We start from the raw sequence: 18570 nt of genomic DNA, 5'->3' as shown, positions 1-18570 counted from the left end.
AGGATTTCACATCCTAAGTCTTTAGTTTCCCTTTTTGTGCTTTTTTTCCCCCTCAAGATTTTATGATAAAGTGCTTACTTAAGTAGTTAGATAAAAACCTCACAAAAGTATCTTTAACTGTAGGGTGTGTTCTTGCTATCTGTGTGGACTGGTTACCCAGTGGTGCCTCTGGCCCCTGGGCCACCAGTCTTCCGGTCAAGCTCTGAGCCAAGGGTCATGAACTTCCTGAGCCTTTGGCAGCCTCTTCTGGAGCCAACATAGGCGATGGTGGTTCTACGGACAGATTTGGCCACACGGAATATAGCAATAGTTTCTACATCCGCTTTTACCCATTAGCTCATTCATTCTGAGTCCTGTTTGGGTTGGAGCCAGAGCGTAGGAGTTCTCCTGAATAGAAGCCCCTTTTCTCCCTGTCCCCCTTCTAACATCCACATAGCATACCTTTATTGAGTGCCTGTTGTATGCCTAGATAGACCAAGATGTGAAGTTTTAGACATCAGGTAACCAACTGCTGCCCCATGGCAGCATGGGTCAGAGGATCAGCCAGAGGATCAGGAAGAGAGAGTGTTGACCTTCAGTGCCTGGGGAGACTTTTAATCTGCTCTTTCTTGCTGATTATTTACTGAGTCGCTGCTGTCTCCTAGATGTTATTCCACGCCTGGGGAGCCTGGTCACCCAGACCAAGTGCATCTCTGCCTGTGTGGAGCTCAATTCCAGTAGAACTGAGATACGATTAACTAACTCAGAGATAAACCTTTAAGCTCATGATAAATGCCTGACCAGAAATAAACGGAATGCTGCAGGAGAGAGCAAAGAATAGTCTCCCGTGGCTGGGATGAGCTGGGGAGTGGCTTCAGGGGTGAGAAGGGCTCAGCCGTGCCATTGTTAGAACATTCTAGAGCTAAACACTAAGGCAGAGAGTCTCCTGAATCTTAGGAATGCTTAGAAGGTCAATGGGACCAGTACGCCATGCGAATGGTGTGTTGAGGACAGGTGGCTTTGATCAGAGAGCTGAAGGGAGGGGCCCCAATGACCATAGCTGGGAGGCTACAGGGGGAAGCTGGGAGCTGTGGCAACTGTGGACAGGATATAAGGGCTGGCTCTTGAGCCTACTTGACTGCACTGCATGGCTGTGACAGGGAGAGCTTAGAGTGCAGGCCCCCAGGAACAGTGTGTTTCGCCGTATATGCCTTATCCCATTATGGAAGGGAAACCTTCACCTGGGCTGACTCAAGAATCTCAGAGGTCTAAATCTGTGGATGTAGCTCCTTCAGAACTGTGTGTTGAGCCAGCTCTGCAGTCAGGGCCGCCTTGGGAGTCATCATTTCATTTTCTGGGAATGAATCTGTTAGGAATAACTAGCGATAATGGTTCATCAGACTATCTCACGCTGGCATGTGCTGACTCTTCAGTAGCTCCGGGAAGAAATTGCCCTACTGATTAATTCTCCACTGTTTTCTCTCTTCTCTCAGAATGGCTATTCAAGTGGACAAGTTCAACTTTGAAAGTGTCCCAGAATCCCCCAGTGAGAAGGGACACTTTGCAAATCTGAAACAGCTGGAAGAAGAGAGGCAGGAGGCCCGAGGCCTGGAGATCAGCAGCAAGCTGGACATCCGCTGGAGAATCCTATCCTTTTCAGAGTCCTCCCCATAGGCCCAGGGCGCATCCTGATCCTGACTAGGGCTTCCGACCACCCATAGGGAGCTAAGAGGGGCTTAATAAGTACTGAGTTTCAACTACAGACAGCTCCAAATGGTATGGCAGGATATGGACCACGGGGCTGGCATTTTCTGACCCTCTTCACACTTGAGAGGGCCTACTTAATGAAGTATTGATCCTGAGTGGCTAAAGGTCTTGTCGGGGCCAGTGGTATTCCTGACGTTGGATCTCATGTTTCTTTTGAGGGCTGGTATTCATACTAGTGACAGGTACTAATGGCTGCTTATCAGAGCAGGACTTGAGCCATCCTGACTGACAGCGGGCAATTCAGATGCAGTCATCTAGGCACCAACATGGAGTTTGTACAGTCTAGCAAGCCGTAAAGACACTGTAGAAGGGGTGACAGACTTTTCTGTTGTGTATGCTGTGGAGCGGGACAATGGTATTAAATGCCTGTGCCCACGTGGCCATGTGGTCAGAGGTCAGCTGAGTGGGTGGAAGGACCCCGAGTGCATCTGTGTGTCAGTTGCCTTGGCAGTCTCTACAGAGCACCCACCTAGTTCCTCAGACATTTGAGGGGACTGTTAGCAGTGGGTGGGAGTTTATCTAAGGACCAGAGGTGAAAATGCCCCCAAAGTACCACAGCAGGAGAGTGTGGCTTATTCAGACTGCCAGGAAAAGGAAATTCTAATGTAGGTGTCCTCCCTTCATCCCCTTCATGCATAGATTCTGTGGCTGTGAGTATGGTCAGACTGTATGCATCTAGACTAGAACATTCCAGAAGATTTAATCATCACGCTGTGCATGTGCCCGAGATTGTGCTAAGTCCTAGGGACAGAGTGAGGAGCACTTTCAGATGCAGACCCCAGGTCAGACTGCGATCCCCAGCACACAGGTACAGTCACACAGAACTTTGAGGCAGAGCTCTCGCTTCAGTGACGCAGCCAGCAGAAAGCTGCTGCTTTGTTACCCACTCTGGGTACCACGATTGTCAAACAAAGTGACTTATAGCAGCAAGGTTAATCTGAACCGAAACCAACCTCCTTCAAGCTAGTCTATGGAGACCATCTATGGCTGAAGCAGGTAGGGGACAAGCCTGTAGCACGCATGCCATCCTCCCCTGTCCCCACTGCCCTGCGTTTGTCGAAAGTCTCCCATCATGTGTGGGGTCTCTCACCTTAGAGGATTCTCTTCTGGACACGGTGGCTGGGGGTAGCTCACACCTCACCTGCATGCCACTGAGAGTATCTGTTCTGGCCAACCTAGACACCCTCTGCAAGCTGGCAGGGTCGCCAGGTTTATTGGAGGTTTCACAGCCCTGCAAGGCTTTTAGGCACAGAGCCCTGGGCTTGATTAATCTCAGGCAAGACAACCCACTTAGAGCTGTGCTGGGTCTCAGTCTACCTGTAGGGAGAAGCGCCTGGCCCTGCCTCACCTAACACTGAGGCCGGAATGACGCTGCTCCACTGAGCAGTTCAGGCTCTTCCTTGGTCTAATAGGCTTCTCCAGGATGCTTCTTAATGGAGCTCTGTGTTCTCATCTAAAACACCAACCCAAGCTAACAACAAGAACTAAACCTCTCTAAACAAGACTCGTTTAAGGCACAGTATGCTATATTGTTTTCCCCTCATAGTCACTCATGCTTGGGGAACTAGTTTTATTTAAACGAATTCTAATGCAAACCACTCCCGTCATCAGTGTAGTTGATTCCTTGATCATCATAAGTGAAATGCAGGGAATCATTTGGTATCTGTCTCCAGGGAGTTCAGCTCTCAGAGCTGTTTGTAATAACTTGGTTCAGGGGTCTTTCATCTTGCCCAGCCCAGCGTAGCACAGCCCAGCCTAGCCCAGCCCACAGCACAGCACAGCCCAGCCTAGCCCAGCCCACAGCACAGCACAGCACAGCCTAGCCCAGCCCACAGCACAGCACAGCACAGCACAGCACAGCACAGCACAGCACAGCACAGCACAGCACAGCACAGCATAGAGGCTTGGCAGATGGAGTCAAATCACTTCTGCTGTATGACTTGTGATAGGCAGAGGAATGAGGTAGCATGAACACAGGTCAGACTGCTGCTCCCGCCCCCAACCCGAATATGGCTGTATGTGCCTTAGAATTGCTAGAGAAAGAAACAGGTGGCTAATAGAGATCTTATGTTTGACCAACCAGCACATTCCATGGACGTCATGACAGGCCTGTGTGTGTGTGCACATGAGCACTGTGTTTGTGTCACTGCATGTGTGTTGACCATTCACACAGTCTGTGGGATCGTAGCACTCAATTGATGCCAGTTTTTGGTCAGGTTTATTTACATAGATTGTTTAATTTATTTAGCACCCCTCCCCCTAATCAAAGGGCTGTGCTGTTCTGCAAGTGCTATGATACCAACTTGGTGTGTAGCTCCAAAACCCCACTCAGCTAGAGGCCATGCCAGAGGTTAAAGTGATGAGAACAAATACTGCACTCAGTCTTAGCCAGAAGCCCTAAACGAGTTTTGCAACAACTCTCTGATGTAGTTTTCTACATTGGGCCGCTGATGAGAAAAACAAGGCCCATAAGTTTCGCCTGCTCTAAGTTTGCCCAGCCATGGCCAGTTGGGACTTGGGCTGCCTTCAGTGCTATACTTTCAGCTCCATCTAGGAGTCATGTCCAGGCCTCCCCTTTGGCCACGGCCTTCCCACTAACCACACTGCTCAGAGCAACTGTGAGGTGGCCACATGCCTTGGACAAGCATGAACACCTGCCTGCCTTCCATTTATTTCTCCATCTCTTCTTCATAGAGCTCTAGAACCAAGCAGGACTTGCTGTAGTGAATCAGTTGCAGATCTCTCTGGACTCCCCACCCCTGGACAGCATGACCACTGTGGATGTTTTCTGTCCAGTTGGGCACAGGGAGCTTTGCCAAGATGCCAGGGCACTTACCAAGATGAGAAAAATGGAATAGATTTTTGGAGATTAGTCATGTAAATTAGAAAGTCAAGCCAGAGGCTTGCTTATCATTTGCAGGAGTCTCTCCATTTGTATAATTCCTCTCTACGACAATTCGCTAATTTCCTTGAGTTCTAGTAGGGCCGGGCTGCATCCTTGCACCTGTGGCTCGTCACCCCAGAGCTGGTACACGAGATAGGGCCCATGCTCTGAGTCATGGTGCTTAGGAGCAAGGGAAGGATGATACATACTTATGTGTGCTGTCCAGATAATGTGTTGCTTCCTGCCCTCGCTCTCACTCCCCACTGCCTGAAGTACTTTCCACCTCAATTTCCTGGTGAGCACCCCACCTATCTTCCAGAGGTATGAGATCTGGGACAGCTTCTGGGTCTACCACACTCCAGAAAACTAACCCTTTCTCCTCTGGCTGTCCCAACATAGTGACTGTAACTGCCTTGCCCGATATAAAATCCACTTGAACTTGCCATAGTCTGTGAATGGCTGTGTGTTGCTGGAGAGGGCCACCTGTCTCACGAAACATACTCTTGTTCTGGAAGGTTGGCAGGAAAGTCTAACACCCCAGGGTTTGGAGAAAGCCTTTGTAAGTAGGCATGGGGGATTGCTTGTGTTAGCAACTCAGACATACTTCAGCACCATGGAGAGCTCTCTGCTGGCCTTTGCCCGGTCAGGATGCTGTACCAGCTGTTTGTAGGCTCTAATAGTTCCCAGCCTGTGGGCAGCAGTGGAGCAGAGGCTTTGGTTCCTGGGTCCCAGGCGTACAGTGAAGCATTCACATGTGTCTAGGAGTGTGTAAAATGGTGTGCTGGCGCAAGGCTCCCGCTTACACCAGAGCCTTTCTGTTTCCTCCACAGACCTGAGGATTGGGGGTGGGGGGAGGGACGGGGGTTGGTTATTGTTGTTCTAAGTATATGAAATGGAAATATATAGTGAATTCCATTGTCATCCCAGCACTTGGAAGGCTGAAGCAGGAAGATTGCCGTGACTTTAAGGTCAATTTTGGCAAGATTAGACTGCAGAGTAAGTTCATCTCTTAAATAACAAAACAAAAGAAAAATATCAGATCAACATGCATTGCAGTGTCTCTGAGTACTTCTCCCTGTATGACTTGATGAGCCATGAGTCCAACCCAAAAGTGGTAGCTATGTTCTTTCTGCCAGCTTGTTGCACACGCTGTCAGCTCCTGTCTTGTTTAGAGCGAACCACACAGCACACCCAGCAGGGATTTGGTCAGGTGCTAAGAAACTGGAGAGCTCTTTGTTTTGCTTTTTGTTAACTTATTTGGTTGGTTGGTTGGTTGGTTTTGGTTTTCTTGAGACAGGGTCTTGCTGTGTAGCCAGGGCAGGCATGGAGGAATTTTTGATCTTCCTGCCTTAGATCCCCAAGTGCCGACATTATGGACATGAGTCTACCACCACGCCTGATTTGGAGGTGAGTGGTCTCAGGGATGCTTCTGGCTTCTATAGTCACATTGTATGGCTGGAAAATCCCACACGGGTAACTGCTGGGGAGTGCACAAGGGGCTCACTATAGTAGTGGCACCCTCAGCCAAACTGCTGGTTAGGGCAGCTTGGGATCACTAGGGAAAACTGACTCAGCAGTGGGTCACTTCGGGAAGAACAATGTCCCCGCAGAGCCACTGAGTTGTGTGCAGTGACCTTGGTGACCTTGGTGTCCTTGGAGCCAGCAGCACAGCTTTCCAAGTGGTCTCCGGGACTCTCCTAGAGGGGAAGCTTCAGTTTTTGCTGTCTGGAGGGAAGTTCTCTCTTCCGTTGCTTTTTGGGCTCATGCCTCTGCTTCTGGGCCCCTCCCACTCCCAGTTTCCCTCTGGTTCCTTCCAGAGACTTGGCTCAGATGTCCCTTCCGCTGGGCAAGTTCCCAGTCTCTGCACCTGGCTTCAGCCCCTCATCTTCCCCAGCTCCTTTTCTTAATTGCAGAGTCCCTTCCTTCCGTCAGCATGTTTTTATTTATCTTTAATTTACCATCTTAACCACGGTGAAGCCTACAGCTCAGTGCCGCAGCCTCCTCCACATGCATCTCGGGAGCTTCTCACATTCTCCATTTGGAACCAGACCAAGAACCTCAACTCCTTATCCCTTAACCCCATCCCTGACATTCAGGCTTCACTTCTGCGTGTTGATTTATATACCTGTACTTGTATGTCTGTACTCTACTCGGGTCCCTGTTTGTCCTCTTGTGCCTGGCTTCTCTTTGATTGTCCTCAAGGGTCAGGCTTCCTTTCTTTGAAGGCTAAATGGCATTTGACTGTGTAGAGGAACTGCATTCTTTGTATTCAGTCATCTGAGAGTGGATGTTGCTACCTTTTGGCACGGTGAGCCACCCAGACAGGAGCATAGCATACATACTTTTTTGTTTACATCCTGGCTTTTGCTCAGTGAGGCCAACATGTGGCCAGTACAGAATTGCTGGAGGTCAGTGTTTTCTGTTTGCAAGACCCTGTCTCTTGCCTACCTGTGACCTCCAAGACTTGGGTTTCAATCTTCATTCAGTATCCCTAGTGGCCTGCCTTGTCCCTCTGTTAGTTTGTTGAACTAACAGGAGAGTCCTCACTCCCAGGACTGAGCAAGAGGATTGAAAGTGCATTGTCAAGTGCTCACCAATAATAACAGCAGCTCAGCAAGCCTGCCCTGGGTGGTAATGAGATGGAGAGAGAGCATGTGGGAGCATCTCCTTAAGGAAGAATTAGGTATGGAAGAAACTTTGCTAGGCCGTGCTGGAGGATGGGAATCCTTCAGGATGTAGAGACACAAACAGTGGCTCACTCACTGTTGCAAGGCAGGGAAGGGACTCCCTAGAGGAGAGGGAAGCAGGACCCTACTGACAGCAGGAACGTTTACTAGTGCGGCCTTGGACTATGTCCTCCTCAGGATCCTGTGAAACAGGAAGTGTGCTTGTTCTCAGGCTGCAGATGATGGAGACAACTCAGGGTGTTAATTTTCTTTCTTTCAAACTCATGAAAGGCAGAGGCAGAATTCAAAGACTCAAAGCTGGACTGAACTCAGGAGAGGGCTCTGGACTTTGCCCAGGGTGAAGCGCGGCCCTGAGCTGCTTACCCGGGGTGCTTGCTCCCTGACTCACATTCACTGTTGACAGAGCAGCTGTTAGAGCCTGGCACTGTTGTGGGCCCCCTGGGGGCTCACAAGCTGGTGATGAAGCTACCATATGTAGTGTGTCTTGAAAGAGGACACAGGAGAACCTTCTAGACAGAGATGGCTTTAGAAGCATTTCCTAGAGGAGGTGGGGCCAAGGAGAAGATGAAGGAACCAAATGAAGAAGAGAGAACACGTAAGGGGCAGCATAGGAAGAGTCAGTGCTTGTACTAGGGAGCTCAAGCAGTCTAGTTGACTGGTCATGCTTAGGTGTAGGCAGTGGTCCCTAGGCACCATGGAGGTGGACTGGCACTATCTCAGGCAATGCTGAGCAAGGCCTTGCTGTGGTTCATCCACACTTTCTGGGCAGCCCTGATAAGTGTTGCTTTCCCTAAATGCCTGGCAGGGCTGCTGGCCTCAGAGACACGCTGGCCTGAGACCGAGGAGCATGAGCCCATTTCACTTACTGGTCCTGCCCCTTCCCACTCAGGCCCCGCCTCTGCCCCTGTGACTCCCTGCTTACAAGATGTCCCCACACCGCCGTCCTCGTGTTGGCACACACCGAGCGCCAGCTTATTTCTTTTCATCTTCACCAGGTGGGCCTGTCAAGCCCTTTCCTGGCACCTCTGTTCCCAGTGCCTCCCTGCCACTATGGCCTGCTTGTCCTACTTGGTACACGGGACATTTTTGTTAAACAGAATGCACTGGCCAGATGGACGTAGGAAGTTGGCTATCCTTTTGTTTTAAGCTATTAGCAAGTGTCAGGAACTCAATCTTGCCATTTACTTTTTGCTTGTACTTACTTGGTGACTGTGGTTTTGTGTAAGAAGGGAGGCAAGAGGCTTGCAGATCTGCTGTGAACCATGTATGTAATTACATCAAGACGTATAACAGCAAACACGAAACCAGCATGAACCCAGTGTGTGTCCAGCAATGCACACACGTCCCAAACACTCAACTGCAGTCTGTGTATTTTATTAAGGAAAAAATAACCTGAAATTTGCCTTATTTCCCCCCCAGCAAAAACCATTGTTGGGATAGGATTATCCCAGCAGCTCTTCCTTCCTTCTAGAACAGTCACCTACTCAAGTGGATTTAGAGATAAAGGAAGAAACGCCTGCTGGGCTTCTCTGTCCCTACTTTCCCCGTTCTCCGGTTGATGCCTTCAGCGTTGGGTAGGCTACCTCTGGAGCAAAGGGATGACCTACCTACTTAAGACTTCCCATCTGGGGGTGTATCTGTCTAGGGTTTTCTCTATCTTTGCCTATCCTGGGCCTCAGCAGGAACTATGTTTTCCTTGACTGAGGCTTATCCGTCTCTGAAGCGCAGTGGTGAGGCGAGCGTGGAGGGCCTCCTGAACCAGCTCATCCTGGAACACCTGCAGCTGGCGCCTCTGCAGTGGGGTGAGTACCATGGCACCTCTTGCTTCTGGGTGGGTGGGCAACATGGCGTCATAATGGCCACCTTGGGAAATCACAGAGACAGGAGTTCACCTCACTTTGTGCTGCCTCTGCAGGCAGGCGGCTCAGTACTCAGGTAGGTCTCACCATACCCTCCTCTCAAATGGCAGTTGAGTTTGGAAATGTTTGTAGCCCTTAGCTATGTGGAGTGGGTAAAGGAAACAAGGGCATAGCTTCCAACTTGCTCTTCCTTCATGTTCCTGGGCTGAGCGTTACAAGCTCCTGTTCTGGGGTATAGACGGTGTATTTGGTGAACTCCTTATCTCATCTTGGTACTCGTCCCACAAGAGGCTACCGTTACTCAACAGCCTGCTGCTGGGCCTTTGTGTTCCTCTACAGTCCTGGACACTATCCATTCTCAAGTCTTTCTAAGTCATACTCAAAGGTAGCTTGCGGACAGATAACCTGAGTCTTGGTTGCAGTGACGGTTGTCTTGCTATCTGCAAGTGATTTGTTCAGATTGTCTATTGAGAACAGCTATGGCAGTCATGTACAATCTTTTTCTTCTTTCTCTCTATTCAGTAAATTGTTTTGCCCCCATCTTAAACTCTTCCTAATGTCTATGTAGGACCACCCACTTCCCAGAGATTCTATGGGAGACTCTTCAGGCATTCAGTGTCCTTAGAAGTCAGAAGTCAGAAGAAGGCCTGCTTAGTAGGGGTAACATGCCATGGTTTGAGGGCCACATTTCCCACAACTGGTGAACAACCAAGAACAACCAACCATCTTTCAATGCTCATTCTTGGAGAGATTGAGGGTGCTGTGTTGGGCACTGTGCATGGTTCAGGGAAGAGGTTAGCCATTTGGATGTGACATTTTCTTCATAATTGGCAGGAGGGTCAAAGTGCCATTATTAAAGCTTTGTCTGAGAAGCAATACTTTGAAAACCCAATGACAGTTTCATTAGGTGGCTGTCATATCATTGTGATGCTTGGGGTATGTCACTGTGCCCCCAAAGCCTGTTCACTAGTATATATGACCATATAATTTTATTTCGTTGAATTGCTGGGCAGCTCAGTGGGCTTGAGTGGTGTATCATAACCATGCTTTCTGTGTGAGGCATGCTAGAAAGAGAGGTTGAATGGTGGGTTTAGTAACCACAGCAGTCATTCTCAGAATCTGTTTCTGTCATCATACTAAGGCTTAAGCTAGATTCCATAAGTCAACCAGTGAAATTGAAATAATTCTTCCATTCCTACATCTATGTTACTCTAGAGGAACTCTCGAGGGAAAGAGCTTTGACTTGCTTCAGTGCCTGCTATGAACTGTGATCATCCCTGGCAGGACCCCAGGAGGGTTCTTGGGAGATCGTCAAGCCTCATCTGCTTTGTGCTTCAATCTATCATAGGCTAGTTCTGTTCTTCTTACCAGTTGAGAAAATCTGGGTTGGCAATTTTGAGCATGTGTTACATGCTTACCAGCATGTGGCCAGATACATGAGTACTGACATTTATCTAGAACAGTATCTGGCTTTTGGAAGTTATGCTAAGACTCAAACGTGTCTCAGCTGAGGCCTGCAGGGGTTGTTTGTGAGGGGGAGGAGTCAGATGAAATCATAGAGGGATGATGTTCCTGGTCTTAGAAGAGCAAGCCATTGGCAGAGTTGATGCATCTTCAATGTTGGAAAACTCAAGTGGTCTTAGACTACCAGAAGCCAGGCTGTGTGATGGAAGACGGAAGAAAACCACCATTGTCTACCTTTCTCACAGCTGGTCGTGTACTGCCTCGTGTTTGTCTCCCAGGCTGCCAGTGACATATGATGGGGAAGTGTCTTCATCCCACTTTCAACCCATTTATCTCCTGCTATATCAGTCATCTGCACAGAGCATCTCACTTGTAGAGTCAGCTAGCTCAGACCTATAACCAGAGTCCTGGGGATGATCTCAGCTCTCATGACTTAGACCCTCAGGATTCCACATGGCTTCCCTAGGGTCAGACCACTCCGGCTGTTCCAGACCTGAGCAGTGAGAGTCCTTAGAAAAGATTCCCACAGTCTACTTTAAAAGAAACAAGTTGTGGTTTTGAAGTAACGGGTTTCCAAATGTGTATCTCGGCTACTTGGCAAGGAGGTAAGACTGTGTGGTGAGCTCCGGTATCCTTGCACACCTGCATCTCCCTTTGTAGGAGGGAACTATACAGGGCTTGGCCAGGTTCTGGTACGTCTCACCTGGCTCTGAACCACTGTGAGAAGGAGCAGATCCAAATTAACACAGCCCCTTTTCTCTAAGTTTTGATTTTCTCATGGTATTAATTGTGAGTGTTATCTATTCTCAAACTAGAATGCAAAAAACCCAAACAAGCAAACAAAAACAGACAGAAAGAAAGAAAAAAAGAAAGAAAGAAAAAGAAGAAGAAAGAAAAAAGTTAGGTAAAGAGAAATGAGCCCTCTTCTATCCCCAAACAACCTCTATTTTAGTTTTGTACATTTCCAAGTCATTTTGTGATTCCCGGGTTTTAATTTTGTTTATATAAATGACTATGCCATTATTGTACCTTCTTATCCTTTTTCAAGCTTGACAAAAACATAAACAGTTCCCACATTATAAACAAGCCTTACACATATTGTTAAAGGCCAAGCCATTCATCAAATGGAGAGAAGATAATTTAATACTTGTTCTTTGGTGAACATGGAGATCTCTCTCAAAATGTTGGTTTTTTTTTTTTTATTTTGTGGATTTTTTTTTCCATAATAGATGTTATGTGCCCCAGTTTTTACCCTGAGCCTTTTCTGTTTTGGAGGGCTACAGGTTTGATGTGGATTTCCAAAAGTTGCTGGTGCTTTAGAGGGTCTTGGCAGAGAGCAAAGCCAAGCCATCCACATCTATCTATGCTGGTGACAACAGTGTCAGGCACAGGCAGACATGGTATCACCATGGAGCCAGAAGACATGGGTTTTCATCCTGGCTCTGCTGTTTCCCCAGTGGTGAATTATACATGGATTGGGCTATTGGTCAGGTTCTCTGTGCCTCAATTTCCTCATCTTCAATGCCAAGGGGCCAACTCCTCTTTGTGCAAGGAGTACTGTCATCCCAGAGGAGAGAGGCCACTCGAGCATCAGACTTGTTCCTATCTTCGCTGTAGAGAAAGGGAGGTGGGATGCAGATGTCACTGTTTGCTCACATCCTGGTGTGTGCTAGCCATAGACCTGAGCTGCAGTGCTCTATCTGCAGAGGATCTGCAGCAAAGTAAGACTCCAGGACAGCCAGGCCACAGGCTGGGCCAGACTCACAACAGGGCACTGAATCCAGGAGGAAGCTGCTGTTTCCAAGATGCTGTTTCTTAGTCTGTTAGTGCCTTGGAACTCATTTCAATCCCCCGCCCTGGTCTCTGTCTCTGTCTCTGTCTCTGTCTCTGTCTCTGTCTCTGTCTCTGTCTCTCCCTCTATCCTTCCCTCCCTCCCCCTCTCTCACTCTCTCTTTCTCTGTCTCTTTGTCTGTCCCTTTTTCTCCCTCCCTCCCCTCTCTCCCACTCTCTGTGTCTGTCTCTCTGTCTGTCTCTCTGTCTCTGTGTGTGTCTGTGTCTGTTTGCATATACAGACTAATCTGGTCCTTTGTGAAGGAAAGAGGAGAGGGAGGGGGAGGCGGAGGGGGAGGAATGGACCCATCAGCCCCTTGTAGAAAACAGTGTGCTGTCTGGCCGTCTCCTCTGAAGACCATCTTCTAGGCATTTCCATAGATACCCAGTGGTGGTGACTAATGGGCTAAGCTGTTTGCCACACTGATTGGAATGTCCCACTGCTGTGCCACCTACTACCTCCCCCCTCCACTGATTCTTTTCTCTGTAGAACTCTGTGTCTTCTGAGGTTCCGCAGTGATTGTTCTGTGCTGTCTCTCTGGGGCTGCAGTGAATACAGATCAGGGATGCATTGCATCGTGAAGTGGGTATTTCCAGTTCTCTGTATTCAGGCAGTCTTCATGCAGATACACATGTGTGCTGAGCTCTTAGCTCTACCCTGAGGGCAGCAACTAGGAGCAAGAATAGATAGTGCCGGTCTAGGTAGCAGCAGACCCTGGGGACTTCCCTGAGGGACACTGCTCTGCCTTGCCTCTAAGAACATGTGACTCCCTCACATTTGCAGAGAATAGTTCAGGGCCCCAGCTCTTTGTCACATGCATTTCTTAAGACCTGCACAGGTCCCCAAGGTCATCATTACTATTCTTTTGGACAAATAGTAATGGACTCAGAGGGGCCAGTTCTCCCTCAGGTCATGTTAGATTCAGATCAGGGCTGTATGGGTTGATGGATTTATCTAGTCCTTCAACCAAAACTTATTGGCCATTGCTCCATAGTAGGTGTTTCTGTGTGTGCTGGGAACCCACCCCTGCCTAGCAGACATCTTTCTATCGAGGGATAGGAGACCCAGGTTGGTCCTCAAATTGTTTGATCACATCCTGTTGTATGCTAGCCTGGGAGCTGGCATAAAGTGTTCTGGAAGCAACAAAAAGGCAGAGTGGTAGCTGGATCCCCAGTCAAGCTACTGAAAATGAGGCAGCAGTCTACCAGGGATGAGCATGAACCCCATGGATACCGACATAACTCATGCCTCCTTGGGAGCAGAGCACCTGAAAGGTGGCTGTGGAGCCAGCCTTCTGTGTCTCCCCCTCCAAAGGTGCCCTGCATTTAATCAGTGTCTTAGGTAGGGTCCCTAGTGCTTCCGTGACCAAAAAGCAAGTTGAAGAGGAAAGGGTTTATTCAGCTTGCACTTCCATGTCACTGTTCATCACCAAAAGAAGTCAGGACAGGAACTCAAACACAGCCAGAACCTGGAGGCAGGGGCTGCTGCAGAGGCTGTGGAGGGGTGCTGCTTACTGGCTTGCTCCGTCTGCTTTCTTACAGAACCCAGGACCACCAGCCCAGGGATGGCACCGCCTACAATGGGCTGGGCCCTTCCCCCCTTGATAATTAATTGAGAAAATGCATTATAGCTGGATCTCATGGAGGCATTTCCTCAAGGGAGGCTCCTTCTTCTCTGATGAGTCTGGCTTATGTCAAGTTGACACACAAAACTAGCCACTACAGCCAGCATCATATAGAATCTGAGTCCCAGGTGTGCTGGTCACTTCCTCAGCTTTCGTAACCTCTGATCTAATTCCCAATTCCCCAGCCCTGCCTCATGAAAGGCAGACCCTGTCACTATCCCATCGTCCTGCGCACTCTTAGCTCAGGAATCTTGCATGGCCATGTTCACACAGAGAATGGTAGGACGGGGACTACAGCAGCTCTGACTTGGTCACACACATCCTTTCCTCACCTCTGTCCATCCCGCTCCCACCCACTGTTGCCTGTGTTGCTTTTATACTCTGTGAATACCAGCAGAGGATGGGAACTGCATACCTACTGTTGAATTAACAGGAACAATAAGCCTTCAGTACATACTTATGAATGAGTGCATGAATGAATGAACAAATGAGGATATACTCCCTTCCCTGGGTGAAAGGCTGCGTTCCCACAGACCAGAACATACAGGGCTGTCCCTCCAGGCCTGTGCAGAGCAGACTCTTCAGGCCCTCTGTCAGATTCTGTGGGGATGGATTTAATTGTGACGGTAGCATTTCTGGCAGTCCCTCATTGAGCCTGCTGCCACCTAGTCACAGCGAGCTCAAGGGAACTGAGGCTGCCAGTCTACACTGGTGCTAATTAGCACAGATAGAAATCAAACCCAGGTCTCCGTGGGTTTCTTAGTTCCTGAGTTTCACGTGACTCAAAGCCAGGGAGAGCTCCTATCCTCACTGCTGAGCCGTTGGAGCTGGTAGCATCCCGGGATGCTGGCATTCATATACCTCCCACTGCCTTACATCTACACACAGCAAAGAGCCCAAGGGAAGGTGGGTCTCTCTTGATGTGTAGCACCTTTGCCCACAGCAGGCGGGCCAGGCCATTTGTGAGTAAATGGCTTACTCATCCAAGTGCAAGACCCTTCCCATTGGTCGATACTTACCTTCCAGGAAACAGGACTTTCTTGATCATGTTTCTTGCAGTCTACAGGTCACACTGGCTACTTTGTATCCCCTTACCTATAGCTGTGTGGACCAGGTGAGCTACTCTCCTTTCAGATGAGAACCTGGGATGCTTCTGTTTCCTAGCCAGTAAGCCACAGAGTTTAAATTAAACCCAGGACTTCAGCCTGTGTCATGTTGTCCTAGGTGTGCTGTGCTTCTTAAATAAGAAAGCAAGTCTCAAGATATATGACATGCTAAAAATAAGCGAGCAAGATTTCAGTCTTTCTCCAGTTTTCCCATTACTTCTACACAAGATAAAAAGGAAAGAAATAACCCCTGGCATTTCCATCTTGCAGAAAAATTTATCTCTGTGGATTTCACAACCTTTTGAAACCCTTGTAGTAGAGGACTTAGAGGGAAAAATATAGGCTCTGGATAAAGATAAGGATAATTGGATGGGATATCTGCACACAGGTCAGCCGGACTCACTGTACCAGAGAATGGAATCTCTTGTTCTTAGATGTGTCATGCAAGGACAGCAAAGAAAAGAGCCTCGGGTGCCCACGGGTGTGCTGAAAGTCCTGTCAGGAAGCTCATCAAGGGGAGCCACGAATCCACTGGCCATCAGCAGTGAGGGCACTAAACAGGTCCTTGTAGGGAAGCCCGTGTACATGGCTTATGCAGAGTTGAGAACCCTGCAGAGCCTGGGCAGTTGGGAACTGTGAGTGAGAAAATAATCACATCATGAAAGGGCCAGAGGGAGGGTAGCAGTTGTTTGGCTAGCAGGTGCCAGCTTCCCCATGCCTTCTTCCCTCATGATATCTAAGATGGCCCAACTCTCTCAACTATCTGCTGTTGAAGGAGTTTTTTCCCCCTGTTTGGCTTGTCCCTAGTCTCTCCTACAATCATCTCTGTGGGACTAATGGCCCTTCCTGGTCTCAGAGCCTACATTAGCCTAGGATGAGCCTAGAGACCAGAACCTGTGCCACAGACTCCCAGGTTCCATGGGGCTGCTCTTAGCTTCTTCCCCCTGCTCTGTACATGGGCCCCACACTACCCACTCTACAATGTTGACTTCTATACATAGTGGACTGAATTGTTTGACAGAGATGTCCATCTTCATTCATACACACTTGTGACAGATCAGGCCGTACCAGCCATTCTGCAATCCCCTGGGTCCTGAGGGCAGTCATCACTCCTGCTGCCCCATGGTCGGAATCCAGGATTACTCAGCACACATGGAAGTGGATAATATGGTTTGTGGGGTTCCCCTGGATTATAGAGGTGCAGTAGGATCCTAAGAAGGCAAATAATCTCAGTGAGAGAGACACAGCCCTCTCCACAGAAGCACAGCTGGCTTTGCCCCATGCCTCTTCCCCTTTTCCTAAATTGTGAAAACCCCAGTATCTCTGTGAACTTCTTCCCTGCTCCCACACACTGGCTGGGCATCAGTGCAAGCACTGGGGCCAGGCCTTGCACATGGATGTATACTCACTGCCGTGTCAACCATGCTTTTGTGGACTCTTCCGTCTCTAAACTCTTCTGAAAGTCCTGAGGGCATCTATGGAGGATGTGCTCTGGGCACAGGCCCAGGTTCAACTCCTGCCTCCTCACTTCACTTACTAGAGGAAGATGCCCGTGATATCTCCCTTGGTGACCATGCCAGATGGTCCCTGTTTTGCAGGCTGCCCAGAGCCTTCATATAACTTGGCTGGGATGGCATTTTCCATCACTGTTACCCATGGGCACCCTGACATGCTCAGCCAGCTGTTGGGCTTGTCCCAAAATTTCCCACCAGGATATCAAATCTACACCTTCCAATCCCTTTAGCCAGGCTGTGTGACAGCCTAAAGCTGTTCCCGTATGACTGTGCAGTCAAGTGTCAGGATGTGGCTTCCACAGGGAGGGAAGAAAGCAGTCAATCCGAGATGTGGCTGGGGTTGGGGGGCTGTCCTCCCTAGGGACATCAAGGGAGTGGTCAAGCCGAAGCACAGGACCAAGCAGAACACACGAGGAGGAGTCCAGGGACATGGCCAGATGAGTTCATGTCCCTGTAACTGCCGGTGCCACTGCCCTCATCCTGTAGTGAACTCAGGAGGCAGCAGACTTGGACTCTGATCCCAGCTTTGAGTGAACGTCTTGACCTGAGCCCCAGAGGGTGACTTGAGGATTCAAAGTCAGAAGTAAATGTCAGACTCATTTCTCCCCTTGACCTCACAGGCGTTGTTTAGCCTTGGCGGTCCACGTAGGTGAGACTGGGGGTCTGCAGTGTACTGATGGAGCTGTGTCTAGACTTCACAGAAGTGTTGGTGGGCATCCTCGTGGTACCGTCCCTGGGCTCGGGAAGTGAACTTCCTCAGGGTATGCGTGGGTGGAGAGTGGAGCCGTCGTGGGTTCTGGGGCTGCTGGGGCTGCAGCCCCTGTGGCTCACTTCTTTGCTTGGTCCTGGCGGGAGGCAACAGGACCAGCACTGGCCTCAGGGTGCAATGCCTGTGTCCTGATTACCGCAGGTCAGAGAAGTCCCAGCAGAGGCAGCATTATCTGTTGCTGTAGGAGGAATTCCTCTTCAGTGCTGACTGTATAGATACCACACTCCCTTCTTTCCTGCATTCTTGTACCCTCTTTCTTGCTATGGGATCAGGAGAAGTCTGGGCTCTGGTCCTGTCTTGTTGGTGCTCAAAGTTGGTCCTGCTCACCGCAGGGGGAGACGAGGACTAGGAAGGCTGGATGCTGTTTGGGCACCGGAGAAACACCTAGCGTTATAGAGCTCTCCCCTCCATAGTAAGTGCAGCGGAGTCCACGCCTTTTCTTGTGGAGTAAACAGGTCAGTGTATCTTTGCTGGGATGCTTGGAGCCATTTGCAACCCTAAGCATGTGCTAAAGAAGAGGCCACTGTGTGCCTACTGTGTGATGACTGGGTGTTTGCTCCAGGGGAACAGCCCAGATGTCATTTTTTTTTTTATGTCTTCAAGGTTAGGGCAGAAGCCTAAGAAGTATGTGAGTCCTTGCACTGTGTGCTAGTCGGCTGGGAGCATCAAGCAGGCTTAGTTCTTGACCTCATAATGCCTCATGCTCCTGGTCTACTTCTGGTACTTGGAATATGTTACAGAGCAGGGAGCAAGGCTAGAGAGAGCCTTTAAAGTTCTGATGCTTAATTTCTTGAGAAAGAGAGAAGATTAGGGAGCAACCATTTGCCGACATAGACTGAGGTACCTGGAACTCCTGTGGTACAGCCCCTCCCCATCTGGGGAACCCAGAGAGGATCTGGTCCTTGAAGGAATGCTGGCATCCTGGCTACTTTGAAGCCAGACCTTGAGTCTGACAGGACACTTCAAAGGTTTAGCCCCTGACCTTTCCCAGGCAGTTCCTGATGACATCTCTCTCTCAGGGCCCAAGGTTGGCACTTCATCACTGGGCAGCAGCTTGGAGCCAGCAGCTAAAAAAAATGGCTAAGT

At 49.3% G+C, this 18570-nt stretch overlaps 1 protein-coding gene across 2 annotated transcripts in view; it reads left to right on the top strand.

Annotated features, from left to right (window-relative positions):
• Positions 1-18570, top strand: part of Trappc9 (trafficking protein particle complex 9) — a 464527-nt gene that overhangs the window by 360536 nt on the left and 85421 nt on the right. For both annotated transcript variants that reach the window (XM_032916426.1, XM_032916420.1), the window contains 2 exons: positions 1473-1626; positions 9029-9119. In XM_032916426.1, coding sequence (XP_032772317.1) covers positions 1473-1626; positions 9029-9119 — 245 coding nt within the window. The remainder of the gene's footprint in view (positions 1-1472; positions 1627-9028; positions 9120-18570) is intronic.

The sequence above is a fragment of the Rattus rattus genome, chromosome 1 (assembly GCF_011064425.1).
Source record: "Rattus rattus isolate New Zealand chromosome 1, Rrattus_CSIRO_v1, whole genome shotgun sequence".
In the NCBI taxonomy this organism is placed as follows: domain Eukaryota; kingdom Metazoa; phylum Chordata; class Mammalia; order Rodentia; family Muridae; genus Rattus; species Rattus rattus.
The sequence above is the reverse complement of the archived record's forward strand: the minus strand, read 5'-3'. Positions and strand labels throughout refer to the sequence as shown.